This window comes from Pelophylax lessonae (genome assembly GCF_965119305.1).
Source record: "Pelophylax lessonae genome assembly, chromosome: 5".
Lineage (NCBI taxonomy): Eukaryota > Metazoa > Chordata > Amphibia > Anura > Ranidae > Pelophylax > Pelophylax lessonae.
This window is the reverse complement of record NC_138772.1, coordinates 546,623,067-546,637,952: the sequence shown is the minus strand read 5'-3', so window position 1 is coordinate 546,637,952 and position 14,886 is coordinate 546,623,067. Positions and strand designations below refer to the sequence as shown.

The 14,886-nt window shown below is 42.3% G+C and overlaps 1 protein-coding gene across 1 annotated transcript in view; it reads left to right on the top strand.

Annotated features, from left to right (window-relative positions):
* Positions 1-1,109: 1,109 nt before the first annotated feature.
* Positions 1,110-14,886, top strand: part of LOC309555656 (uncharacterized protein) — a gene marked incomplete at its 5' end in the record, with an annotated part of 58,170 nt that continues 44,393 nt past the window's right edge. Inside the window, 1 exon segment of the mRNA XM_082257689.1 lies at positions 1,110-2,689. Within this exon segment, the coding sequence (XP_082113815.1) occupies positions 1,110-2,689 (1,580 nt within the window).

The following is a 14,886-nucleotide window of genomic DNA, read 5'->3' as shown; positions in this document are numbered from 1 at the left end:
AGAGATTTTTTTTGGTGGTATTTCATCACCTGTGCAATTTTTACTTTTTATAAACCAAAAAAAGAGTGACGATTCTGAAAAAAATGTGTGCTGTATAACATTATCCCCCAAAAAAATGTAAAAATCTATTTTTATCCTTTCAGGCCAATTTGTATTCTGCTACATATTTTTGTTAAAAAATCCCAATAAGCGTATTTTGATTGGTTTGCACAAAAGTTATCGTATCTACAAACTACGGGAAAGATGTCAATTTTTTTTTTTTTACTAGTAATGGCAGCAATCTGTGATTTTTAGCGCGACTGCGACATTGTTGCGGACAGATTGTATCCCTAACTGAGATTTTTGACACTTTTGGGGGGACCAGTGACATTACTACAGTAATCAGTGCTAAAAATATTCACTATTCCTGTAATAATGACACTGGCAGGGAAGGGGATAACCTAGGGGTGATCAAAGGGTTAATTGTGAGCCTAGGGGGTGTTTTCTAACTGTGAGGGTAGGGACTTGTGAAATGATCATAGAGACCTGTGTCCCTATATAGAAGGATCACATGCGCTCTGTGATCATTTCAGAGAGAAGAATGGTCAGCTGTGTTTACAACAGCTGACCATCCTTCTCTTTCAGCGGGGAGCGATCGCTGGTGCCTGGCAGCAATCGGTGCTGTCGGTCCCGGACATTGGCATCCCCGCTGCCTAGTGGGGGCAGGAGCGCACTACTGCACGCTCGCCCTCAGGAGCGCTCCTGCAGATCGCAGTACAGGTATGACGTTTTGCGCAGCCGAGCCAGCCTGCCACAGTATATATGCGGCGGGGGGTCAGCAAGTGGTTAACATGTAACCAGCTATTGGCATTGCATTACTAGCTCAGTGTTGGGTTTGATCTGAAGTTCTTATTTTTAAAAAAATGCCAACAAGTCTAACAGTCACTACAGCATGTGACCAGAACACTCCCGTGTATGGAATTATCACTTTATCATATAGACATTCACTTTGTTCACATATTTCCTGCAGATATAGGTTGGAAGATCAGATCAGCCCCACCCTGTGCAGAAATATGTGAGACGTGTCCTCTGGTTTCTGAGACTTTCATTTCTCTCTTCTGCTGTCAGCGATGGCGTCTGCTGATCTGAGACAAGAGCTGGACTGTTCTATCTGTCTGGAAATCTATAAAGATCCTGTAATGCTGAGCTGTGGACACAACTTCTGCCGGGTCTGTATTGATCGTGTGCTGGATGAACAAGAGAGATCTGGACGTTATTCCTGTCCTGAGTGCAGAGAAAAGTTCCAGGATCGGCCTGTACTGCAGAGGAAAATAACACTGCATAACATAGTGGAGACTTTCCGGTCTACTCAGCCAGATCAAAAGAAGACTGAAATCTTCTGTACTTACTGTATTCACTCTCCTGTACCTGCTGTTAAATCATGTTTGATGTGTGAAGCTTCTCTATGTGATAATCACCTGAAAGTCCACAGCAAATCACCAGAACATGTCCTAACTGATCCCACCACTTCCATGGAGAACAGAAAATGCTCCATCCATAGAGAACTTCTCAAATATTACTGCACTGAGGACTCTGCCTGTATCTGTGTGTCCTGCAGGCTGGATGGAGAACATCAGGGACACAAGGTGGAGACTCTGGATGAGGCCTCTGAGAAGAAGAAACAGGAACTGAGAAATGTTCTGCAGAAACTGATGACAGAGAGAGAGGAGACAGAGAAAAGAGTCCAGAGTCTGCAGGATCGCAGGAGAAAAGTACAAGAAAAATCAGCCGGTCTAACAGAGAAAGTCACTGCCCTGTTCATAGAGCTCAGGAGACAGCTGGAAGACCTGGAGAAGAGAGTCCTGAGGAACATCTCCAGCCAGGAAGAGCGGATCTCATTGTCTGATCTGATCCATCAGCTGGAGATAAAGAAGGAGGATCTGTCCAGGAAGATGGGGGACATTGAGGAGCTGTGTAACATGACTGACCCACTGACTGTCCTACAGGAATCAGACACAGGGGACTTGTGTGATACTGAGGAGGGAGATAATGAGGACAGAGAGAGACATGATAGACTCCTCCATGATGGAGGGGATCTGGATGTGGCTGGAATCTCACACACATTACACACAGGATTATCTGATATGATAAAAGTGGGAAATGTATTCCTCAATATACAGGAAGCTTCAGATATATTACTGGATGTGAACACAGCTAATAATGATCTACAGATATCAGATGACATGAAAACTGCATCCAGGTCATATATATGGCCGACTCGTCCAGAAACACCGGAGAGATTTCAGTACTGTGCCCAGGTATTAAGCAGTCAGAGATTTTCCTCGGGGCGACATTACTGGGAAGGGGATGTCAGTGAGTCAGAAGATTTCAGAGTCGGGATGTGTTATCCCAGTATAGAGAGGAGAGGGCAGTCAGGGATTGGAAATAATAACAAGTCCTGGGGTTTGTGGAGGTATAGAGGTGAGTGTTCTCTAATACATGACAATAAACTGATCGGCATATCTCCCAATCTCTCCAGTAACAGAGTCAGGATCTATGTGGATTATGAGGCCGGGCAGCTGTCCTTTTATGATCTGTGTGACCCGATCAGACACCTCCACACCTTCACCACCACCTTCACTGAGCCCCTCCATGCTGTGTTATGGGTATGGAAAGGTCACATAAAGCTATCTGGGGGGTCAGGAGACATGTAAAATGATCATATTACAGGAAATCTGAGCTGAATCCGGTGAAATCTGGTGAGAAATGTGAATCTGGTTCATAGGATGACACAGTTTGTACAGATAACATATTTCTTCAATCGGTGGATCTGGTAGATCTCAGCACAGGAGAGTGTCCTCCATCACTTCCACACCCAATAAGACAAGGGGGGATCTTTGGGGGGTTTATTTAGCATAAGACTGACCATACACTTTACAATCTGATTACATAGTTACATAGTTACATAGTTAGTGAGGTTGAAAAAAGACATCAGTCCATCCAGTTCAACCTATGATGTATGTGTGTGTTTGCTGTTAACCGTACATTGTATACCCCTGTATGTTGTGGTCTTTAAGGTGTCCATCTAATAGTTTTTTGAAACTATCAATGCTCCCTGCTGATACGACTGCTTGTGGAAGAGAATTCCACATCTTTACCGCTCTTACAGTGAAGAACCCCTACGCACTTTAAGGTTAAACTGCCTTTCCTCAAGTTTTAGTGAGTGGCCACGTGTCTTATTGTATCTCCTTTCTCTGAATAGTTTGTTCCTTATGCTCGGGTCGCCAGTACAGTATTTGTACATTGATATCATATCCCCCCTCAATCGTCTCTTCTCCAGAGAGAATAGGTTCAGTGCTTGTAGTCTTTCCTCATAGCTGATGTCCTCCATTCCCCTAATTATTTTTGTTGCCCTTCTCTGGACTTTCTCCAGTTCCAGCACATCCTTTCTGAGGACCGGTGCCCAGAACTGGACAGAATACTCCAGATGTGGCCGGACCAGAGTCTTGTAGAGCGGAAGAATAATCTCTTTATTTCTGGAGTGAATCCCCTTTTTTATACAACCCAGTATTCTGTTGGCTTTGCTTGCGGCGGCTTGGCATTGCATGCCACTGCCAAGCCTGTTGTCTACCAGTACCCCCAGGTCCTTTTCCATCCTAGACTCACCCAGAGGTTCCCCCCCTAGTGAGTAGCTTGCTTTCTGGTTTCTGGCCCCCAAGTGCATTACTTTACATTTTTCAACATTAAATCTCATCTGCCATGTAGTTGCCCACCCCGTTATTTTGTTCAGGTCCGCTTGCAAGGTTTCCACATCCTGCATAGAAGATATTGGCATGCCTAATTTAGTATCATCCGCAAATACTGAGATTGTACTAGATATCCCCTCCTCTAGATCATTTATGAATAAATTAAACAGGATTGGTCCCAGGACAGAACCCTGGGGGACCCCACTTTCCACACCCGCCCAATCCGAGTACTCCCATTAATCACCACCCCTGTACTCTCCCCTGGAGCCAGTTCTCTATCCAGGTACTCACCTTATTGTCCATACTTACATTCCTTAGTTTGTACAGTAAGCGTTTGTGGGGAACGGTGTCAAAGGCCTTTGCAAAGTCCAGATACACCACATCCACAGGCTTACCTTTATCTAGGTGGCAGCTTACTTCATCGTAGAAGGTTAATAGATTGGTTTGGCACGAACGATTTTTCATGAATCCATGCTGATTACTACTTATAATACCGTTTTCATTACTAAAGTCTTGTATGTGGTCCCTTAACATCCCCTCCAAAATCTTGCAGACTACTGATGTTAGGCTGACCGGCCTGTAGTTACCCGGGATATATCTCGGCCCCTTTTTAAATATTGGTACCACATTGGCTTTTTTCCAATCAGCTGGCACCATACCCGTCTGTAAACTATCCTTAAAGATCAAGAATAACGGTCTGGCAATCACCTGGCTGAGCTCATTAAGAACCCACGGGTGCAAGCCATCCGGTCCCGGGGATTTATTTGTGTTAAGTTTCTCTAGTTTAGCTCTAAGTCTATCCTCTGTTAGCCATGGCGGCACTTCCTGAGGTGTATTATTTAATTCGGCCTTACAAGCTGGGTTCGTGTAGCCCCCCGATTCTTTTGTGAAGACTGAAGAAAAGAAATTATTTAACACTTCCGCCTTTTCTCTGTCCTCAGTGGCCATATTTCCTTTGTCATCTTTTATGGGGCCAATGTGTTCTGGCCTCGCTTTCTTACTGTTTATATACTTAAAGAACTTCTTGGGGTTCTTTTTACTCTCCTCCGCTATATGTTTCTCGTGTTCTATTTTAGCCGCCCTGATTTTGTCTTTACATTTCTTATTACACTCTTTATAATGCCTGAATGCTGCCAATGACCCCTCAGTCTTGTATTTTTTGAAGGCCTTTTCTTTAGCTCTAATATACATTTTTATGTTGGAGTTTAGCCACCCAGGGTTTAATTTTGCTCTTTTAAATTTATTTCCATGTGGAATGCACTGGCCCACCCCCTTGTTAAGTATGCTCTTGAAGCACTCCCATTTTTCCTCCGTGTTCTTTGTTCCCAGGGTTCTATCCCATTTGATATTTTCTAGCAGCGAGCGCAGCTTTGGGAAATTGGCTCTTTTGAAGTTCAGTGTCCTTATATTACCCTTGTGTTTCCTATTACTGTAATTAATACTGAAACCAATTGACCTATGGTCACTGTTCCCTAAGTTTTCCCGTATTTCTATATCCGTGAGCAGGTCTGTATTGTTAGTAATCAGTAGGTCAAGTACCGCATTGTTTCTTGTCGGTGCATTCACCATCTGACCCATGAAATTGTCCTGCAAAACATTTAGGAACTGCCGAGCCTTGGCTGAGTGCGCGGTTCCTTCTGCCCAGTCTATATCTGGATAATTAAAGTCCCCCATTATAATGACATTTCCCATCCTTGCTGCCAATCCTATCTGTAACATGAGGTCCGCCTCACCCTCCTCCCTCTGGTTGGGGGGCCTATAGCATACGCCCAATATTACCTTCCCCACCGTGCCTTCTCTTTGAAGCTCTACCCATAGGGATTCTGCCTCGTCCTTAGCTCCATTATTAATATCATCCCTCATATTTACCTGTATACTGTTCTTAATATACAGACATACCCCTCCCCCTTTTTTACCTTCTCTATCTCTGCGATAAAGGGAATACCCCTGAATGGTCGCCATCCAGTCATGAGAGCTGTCAAACCAAGTCTCAGTTATCCCCACAAAATCTAAGTCTTCCTCAAACATCAGCAGCTCCAGCTCTCCCATCTTGTTGGCCAGGCTTCTGGCATTGGTATACAAACCTCTTAATTTTGATCGGTTATATTTATCCTCATTTGATGTTTTTAGGCTGCTCTCTTGATTTTTCCCTGTACCCACCCTGGGTTTAGGAGCTCCGAACACCCTACCGCTAATGCCCCCATTTCTGCCCTCTGAAACTTGCTTTCCACTGGCTAATTCTACATCTGTACCCTCCCCCCCATTCCCTAGTTTAAAAGCCCCTCTAACTTTTTGGCCATCCTCTCACCCAGTACGGCTGCACCCACCCCATTTAGATGCAATCCGTCCCTACCAAAGAGCCGGTGACCGACTGAGAAGTCGGCCCAGTTCTCCAGGAACCCGAAACCCTCCTTACTACACCAGCTCCTCAGCCACTCGTTAACTTCCCTAATCTCCCGCTGCCTCTCTGGTGTGGCTCGAGGTACAGGTAGTATTTCGGAAAATACTACCTTGGAGGTCCTAGTCCTCAACTTAGCACCTAAGTCCCTGAAATCGTTTAGGACTCTCCGTCTTCCTCTGCCTATGTCATTGGTACCCACGTGTACCATGACAGCTGGTTGTATTGGTACACGTGATTGTACAATCTCCTTTAGATCTACCATCATCTATGTAGTATACGGCCCTGTCTGATTTTAACTAATTCAAAGCACTGTTTACGTTTATCTTCATGTGACATAGTTTTGGTAAAGCTAAAGGAGATTTGGTTGTATAGTGTATGGTCAGCCTTAGATTTACCAAAAAGCCAACACAAAAAAGGACACACATACATTATCCATTCATATTGTATCCAGGCAAGAACTGACACTGCATAGGTAATGGTAAATCCAAAACAGATTGTACAATCAGATTGTAAAGTGTATGGCCAGCTTTAGGCATTATATTAAAGTTACATTTAAAGGTATTAAAGATTATTTTGAAATGTTTAAATAAATACCTAAAGGAAAAACTTGTTTTTGTTAATTTTGGAATGAGTGTGGAGGGATTCGAGCCCCTGTCAGTCTTTATTGCTGTCTGTGCCCCCATTAGGGAGACTCACCCTCTCTATTCCTCCTGTTTAATGATATCACCAAAAATCACAAATTCTGGGTTGTCACCAGAGCAGGAATAGAGGGGAAATCTTCCAATGGGGACACTAGTTCTGGTGACATCCCAGGATTTCCTCACTTTGGAAGGATTTCTTCTCACTTCCTGTTTGGCTATGGGACAGGAAGTGAAGGGAAATCTCCCCAACAAAAAACTGACAGGGGTTACTCTCACTTTATCTCTATCTCTCACTCTATCCAAAAAGAAAAAAAAAAGTTGAGCCTTTTGTTCTATGTTAAGGTATAAGGATGTGTTTGGTGTTAGGTTTAGTATTTTGAAGTGTTCATTTTCTGGCTTTGTTTCAAATATATATAAAACCATTCTTTATTTTTGGATTGATAGAGTAGGGAAGGGTTAGAACCCTGGTCAGTTTTTTTTTACTGTCTGTGTCCCCTTTGGGGAGATTGCTTTTCACTTCCTGTTCCTGTTCCCAGAGACACAAGAAGTGAGAGGAAATCTCTCCAAGGTCGGAGGACTTACCCTCTTAGATCGGTGTCACCGGAACACATGTCCTCATTGGAAGATTCCCCCTCATCTCCTGTTCCAAGTCAGGAAATATTTGATTTCCAGCACTTTATTTGTCAGTGTCAGGGGTCACCAGGAGACATAAAGAGGGAGAATCTCTACAGGAGGGAAGCAGACAGCAATAAAAACCAGACAGGGGTTCTAACGCTTCACCCCTCTATCCAATACTATACACAGTTTTGATTTTAGATACATTTAGGATTAGAAATCAGAGACATGTGGGGAGACACTTAAAGTACAACTAAAGGTAAAACATTTTTTAGTTTTGGATAGAGTGGAGAGGGATTAGACCCCCTGTCAGTTTTTATTGCTGTCTGTGCCCCCGTTAGGAAGATTCATCCTCTCTATTTCTCCTATTTACCATTATCATTGAAAGTGAAAGTAAAAGAAAATCCCAACTAGTTCTGGTGACCTGCAGGCATCATTCAGATATCGTTTTTTACTGCTGGCCATTCCCTCTCATATAAAAACAATCATAGCGGCTGCTGAGCTCTCCGGTGCTTCTACTGGCACACCCGTGTGATTGGTGAGCCGGAGAAAGAATTGGTCACTTACCACAGTGCTGACCGAGGACCAGATAGTCCCCAGCCATCTCTATGACCTTCAGAGGCCGGGAGCGACGTCATGACATCACTTCCAGTGCCGGCAGATGTAAACATTGACTTTTTTTTTTAGGTAAAAAGCCTGAGATCGTTTTTCTTTTTTTATTTCAGGCTTCCCAACCTAGAGGAGAGATGTGGGGACTTATAGACCCCAGATCTCTCCATAAAGAGGACCTGTCGACCCCTAATCCTATTACAAGGGATGTTTACTCTCCTTGTAATAGGAATAAACGTGATTTAAAAAAAATGTAAATGCGAAGTATAAAAATAAAAAGATGAAAAAAAAAAATGTTTTAAATGAAAATGCCCCGTCCCGGCACGCTTGCACACAGAAGCGAAAGCATACGTATTTGTAAACAGCGTTCAAACCACACATGTGAGGTATCGCTGCGAACGTTAGAGCGAGAGAAATAATTCTCATGCAAGACCTCCTAAACCGGTGACCTGTAAACATTTCTAAAGCGTCGCCTATGAAGAATATTAAGTACTGAAGTTTGGCGCCATTCCAAGAATGTTTGCAATTTTTTAGCCTGACATGTTAGGTATCTATTTATTCCGTGTAACATCATCTTTCACATTATAAAAAAAAAAGAGGCTAACTTTCGTGTTTTATTTTTTTAATTCATGAAAGTGTTTTTTTTTTTCTAAAAAAATTGTGTTTGAAAAATTGGTGCGCAAATACCGTGTGACATAAAAAATTGTAATGACCACCATTTTATTCCCTAGGGTCTCTGCTAACAAAATATATATAATGTTTGGGGGTTCTGAGTAATTTTCTAGCAAAAAAATGATGATTTTTACATGTAGGAGAGGACTGCCAGAATTGGCTTGGGCTGTAAGTGGTCAATTTACAGGGATTGCCTCTCACTTCCTGTTTGGCTATGGGACAGGAAGTGAAGGAAAATCTCTGCAATTGGACACAGAGGGCAAAAAAAAAAATATTATGGGTTATCACCTAACTCCCCCCTGCGTTACCCAAATGAATGAATTGATATCAACAAGAGTGACAAAAAATCACAAATTCTGGGTTGTCACCAGAACAGGAATAGAGGGGAAATCTTCCAATGGGGACACTAGTTCTGCTGACACCCCAGGATTTCCTCTCTTTGGAAGGATTTCTTCTCACTTCCTGTTTGGCTATGGGAGAGAAGGTGAAGGGAAATCTCCCCAATAGGATACAGATGCCAAATGAAAAGAAAAGTTTTACCTATAGTTCTGCTTTAACGTTAATTTGTGGTCAGGCTATGGACAGTCATATATTTATATATTACTAACAAGCAGGAAATAGGCAATAAAACAAAACCTCACTGATCTCTGGAGCTGCAGGCTCGGTGGAACAATTCATCCTTAAAGATCACAATGAAAGAAGTGACATTGTTTAGGTCAAGTCTCAGCACTCTGCTCTCCCCTCTCCATGTACACCTGATCTGTGTTTACATTGTAGATTAAAAGAATGAGAGGTTGTTACCACACTGCTGGGAGTGGGAGCAGGTAAGATTAAATTAACTGATTTCGAGTAGGATTTCAATGCTTCTGCTGGGAACTTTATGAACAAATCCTTCCCCAGTGTTTGCAGCTACAGAGGTCAGTGGGGGATTGTTTTAAAGCCTATTTGCTGCTTATGAAGAATGAATTCATACTTGACTGCCAATGGTTCACTTTAATTTTCAGATTGTTTCTGTATCATATAATCATTTATTATTGTTAATTTGATAAATTAGGCAATTTTTGTAATGGAAATGATTTAGTCATTTATTAGAAGTGAATATATATGAAGGTGAAATAGTGGATTATATACTTTACTGTGTGCTTTAGATTTTCTGTTTGTCAAAGCAGAACTCCAGGCCAACAGCTAAATATAAATCTGAAGATTAGAATAGGATTTTGAACTGAGTTTAGCCAGTTTGTGATCACTCCCCCACCTCCACCCTGTGATTGGACAATGAAGGAGATACAGCTGACACTGATAAAGTCATTACTCTGCCTTCTCCTGTCAGCATGTACATGCTGGTGTCTGACAGCTCTGTTTAAGGAAATAGAGCCCTGATTGGCTGAGAGTGCTGCCCTTGTAAACATTCCTTGTAACCTTGTAATAGGAATAGGGCATGACAGGTCCTCTTTACAGAGAGATCTGATAGTCTGTAAGTCCCCACGTCTCTCCTCTATGCTAGAAAGCCTGAGAAAAAAAAGTCGATCTCAGGCTTTCCAGCAAGAAAAAAACTGGCAGTGTTTACATCTATCGGCGTTGGAGTGACGTCATGACGTCGCTTCTGGCCTCCAAGGGTCATAGAGTTTGCAGAGGACCATCTGGTCCCTATCCAGCTCTATGGTAAACCACTGCTGCCGGCAGATTCATTCTCCGGCTCCCCAATTTCACAGGTGAGACCGGAGAAGCATCGGAGGGCGGCGGGAGGGGGGAATGTCCCCTCCTGCCACCTGTAAAAGCAATCAAGCAGCTAAACAGGCGCTATGATGGCTTTTACATTGCAGGGAATACCCTGCTGAAAAAAAAAGATACCTGGATGATTCCTGTAGCTGCACCCATCATCCAGATATCTCCACTACAAGTCCCCGACATCATATGACGTCCACCCGGGGGGAATGATAATGTGTGACGGTATAAAGGAGGACTCTTTCACATCCAGAATCCTCAGTAAGGTCCCATTCATTCATATCTAAGTTGAGCGTCTTTGGCCATTTTTTGGACATTAGTTTTTGTGGTTGCATAGGTGTTCTTGCACATGTTTCAGGCTTAATACACATTTCTCATCTATTAAAATGTTTCATATATTCCTAATAGAGTTTTCTTTACCCATTTTTGGATCAGATTTAAACCATTGCTCTTAGTTTCCCTGGTTAGTGAGAAGCCTCCACTTGGGGTATTTGTAGGACAAGTTATAGAACCTCTGATGTATCCGGTCCTGCTCAGTGATATTGGGATCCCACGCTGTGATGGGTCGTGTGTGACATTCAGCAGCTCAGGTGATGACAATGTAACATACGTCTGTCCTAAAGTATCTGATAACAGAGAAGAATAGACGCCACTCACTTATATAACAAATAGAATAAATTACACCTAACAGGAGCCAGGATGATGGCTCATTATCTGATAGATTTTCATTTTATACATCTTTTATATTTCTTCTCTTTATAGTGTATTATACATCCCATATCATATAAAGAATATGTCAGTAAATCTCGGTGATGATCCATATATCTGTATAAATTCACCAATAAAAATATCAGAAGAGATTGCTGTGATGTGATGTTTGATACTCTGTGACAATTGATGGCTGTACAGGTCAGGAGTAGGGATGATCGAACGGTTCGGGTCGACCATCGGTTCGACCCGAACATTGGGTGTTCGAAATTCAGCAACCAGAACCGACCAAAATGCAATGGGACAGGAAATGGGCTTTAAAAGCCCATGATTGGACCAGAACCATTAGTAAAAGCCAATTGAGGGGGCAGGAGAATGCTAGGAATGTGATTGGAGTGACTAGGGGGTCCAGAGGCCAATCATTAGTGAATACACCCCCCAGTATATAAGATAGCCCGGCCAAATCACTACCATTTTAATACAGGGACGTGGAAGAGAGTGGAAGCAGTTCTGTTAGTTCTGCTTCAAAAGTGTCATTTAGCAATTATTAGTGTGAGGAAAGAGATATCTAGTGTAGTTAGGGTGCTATTTTCCAATTTAGTTAGCTTCAAAAATCTAGTTTCTGTAGGGAAAGTGTTAAGTGCCAGGGTGACCGTAGTGTAGTGTAGGGTGAACTGACTCTGACTGCTATGGCAGGGTGACCAAACCCTTCCATTTCAGGGTGACTGCTATAGAGAAAAGATTGTTTCTCTTAGGTGACTTATAGAACAAGGATATGGCTTCTCGCCGGTCAGCCTGCTTTTTGCTGCAGGCGTTTATAGGGCTTTTTTGAGGACATGTTTGGAGTCAGGCATGACATCTGAACTTCTGTGTAGGGGTATATATACACACACATGTATGTATATATACACCTACACATATATAGGTGTGAAAATAGCAGAACACTATGCTTGTGCTAATGAAATAATTAACAGGCATATGGCTCCGCTTCTATCACACCTATATATGTGTATATGTATATATACATATAAGTGTGTGTGTGTATATATACCCCTATACAGAAGTTCAGATGTTTTGCCTGCCTCCAAAGACCCCAAAAAAATGCCCCAAAAAAACGCCTGCGCCAAGAAAAAATGCCCAGGTGTGTTATTGCGGGCGTTTTTTTTTTTGGGCATTTTTTTGGGGTCTTTGGAGGCAGGCAAAACATCTGAACTTCTGTATAGGGGTATATATACACACACATGTATATATACACATACACATATATGATGGTGTGATAGGAGCGGAGCCATATGCCTGTTAATTATTTCATTAACGCAAGCATAGTGTTCTGCTATTTTCACACCTATATATGTGTAGGTGTATATATACATACATGTGTGTGTATATATATATATATATCCCTATACAGAAGTTCAGATGTTTTGCCTGCCTCCAAACACACCAAAAAAAATGCCTGCAATAACACACCTGGGCGTTTTTTTTTTTTTGGCGCAGGCGTTTTTTTGGGCATTTTTTTGTGAAATGTAAATACCAAATGGAAATGAAACAAAACGCATTTTTTCGTTCTCTACATGTCTAGGGTAAACCAAAAAGGCCATTGCCTACAAACGTTTTGTAAACAAGAAATTGGCAATGTCAAACCAAATTCACTGAAATGAACCAATCCGTCCTACTAAAAAACAATTGGGTCCACCAGAATACAGCTTCATATTATACAGAACAGTATAGTAGAAATTGAACTTTGCCCTGATTGGTCAACTAACGTTTTTGGGGAACCTTCATAGCCAGTGAAATTGTCGGCTTAAAGTGGTTGTAAAGGCTGAAGGATTTTTATTTTCTATATTCTGTATATGAAGGTAAAGGACCTTTTGAGTGCAGCAGCGCCCCCCAGCCCCCCCCCCGCTAAAACGTACTTGAGCCCCATCTTGATCCAGCGATGTGCACAAAACCCTCATCTCAGATTGGATTGGAAGCAAGGATGGGAAATGTAATTATAATGGGGGACTTTAATTATCCTGATATAGACTGAGCAGAAGGAACCGCGCATTCATCTAAGGCTCGGCAGTTCCTAAATGTTTTGCAGGATAATTTCATGGGTCAGATGGTGAACGCACCGACAAGAAACAATGCTGTACTAGACCTACTGATTACCAACAATACAGACCTGATATAGAAATACGGGGCAACTTGGGAAACAGTAACCATAGTTTCAGTAAAAATCATAGTAATAGGAAACACAAGGGTAATATAAGGACACTGAATTTCAAAAGAGCCAACTTTCCAAAACTGCGCTCTTTGCTAGAAAATATCAAACAGGATAGAACCCTGGGAACAAAGAACACGGAGGAAAAATGGGAGTGCTTCAAGAACATAGAACATACTAAACATACTAAACAAAGGGATTGGCCAGTGCATTCCAAAGGGGAATACATTTAAAAGAGCAAAAATAAACCCTGGGTGGCTAAACTCCAACATAAAAAGGCATTTTAATACCAAAGAAAAGGCATTTAAAAAAATACAAGGCTGAGGGGTCATTGGCAGCATTCCAACAGTACAGAGAGTGCAATAAGAAATGTAAGGCGGAATCAAGGCCGCTAAAATAGAACACTAGAGACATATAGCGGAAGAGAGTAAAAAAAAAAAAACCAAGACATTTTTAAGTATATAAATAGTAAGAAAGCAAGACCCAAACACATTAGCCCCCATAAAAGACGATGAAGGGAATCTGGCCACAGAGGACAGAGAGAAGGTGAAAGTGCTAAATAATTTCTTCTCAGTCTTCACAAAAGAATTGGGGGGCTACACTAACCCAGCTTGCAATGCTAAATTAAATAATACACCTCAAGAAGTACCCCGATGGTTAACAGAAGGTAGACTTAGAACTAAACTAGAGAAACTTAACATAAATAAATCACCAGGACCGGATGGCTTGCACCCGAGGGTTCTTAAAGAACTCAGCCAGGTGGTAGCCAGACCTTTATTGTTGATCTTTATGGATAGTCTACAGACGGGAATGGTGCCAGCTGATTGGAAAAAAGCCAACGTGGTACCAATATTAAAAAAAAGGGCTGAGATATATCCCGGGTAACTATAGACCTGTCAGCCTAAAATCAGTAGTCTGCAAGATTTAAGATTTTGGAGGGGATGTTAAGGGACTATATCCAAGACTTTAGTAATTAAAACGTTATTATCAGTAGTAATCAGCATGGATTCATGAAGAATCGTTCTTGCCAGACGAATCTATTAACCTTCTATGATGAAGTAAGTTGCCATCTAGATGAAGGAAGGCCTGTGGATGTGGTGTATCTGGACTTTGCAAAGGCATTTGACGCAGTTTCCCACAAACGCTTACTGTACAAACTAAGGTACGTAGGTATGGACCATGGAGTACTACATGGCAGATGAGGTTTAATGTTGAAAAATGTAAAGTAATGCACTTGGGCGTCAGAGACACAAACACAAGCTACTCACTAGGGGGGAACCTCTGGGTGAATCTAAGATGGAAAAGGACCTGGGGGTCCTAGTGGACAACAGGCTTGGCAATGGCATGCAATGGCAAGCCGCTGCAAGCAAAGCCAATAGAATACTGGCTGACTCTGGTCTGGCCACACCTGGAGTATGCCGTCCAGTTCTGGGCACTGGTCCTCAGAAAGGATGTGCTGGTACTGGAGAGAGTCCAGAGAAGGGCAACAAAAATAATTAGGGGAATGGAGGATCTCAGCTATGAGGAAAGACTGCAAGCATTGAATTTATTCTCTCTGGAGAAGGGACGCTTGAGAGGGGATAT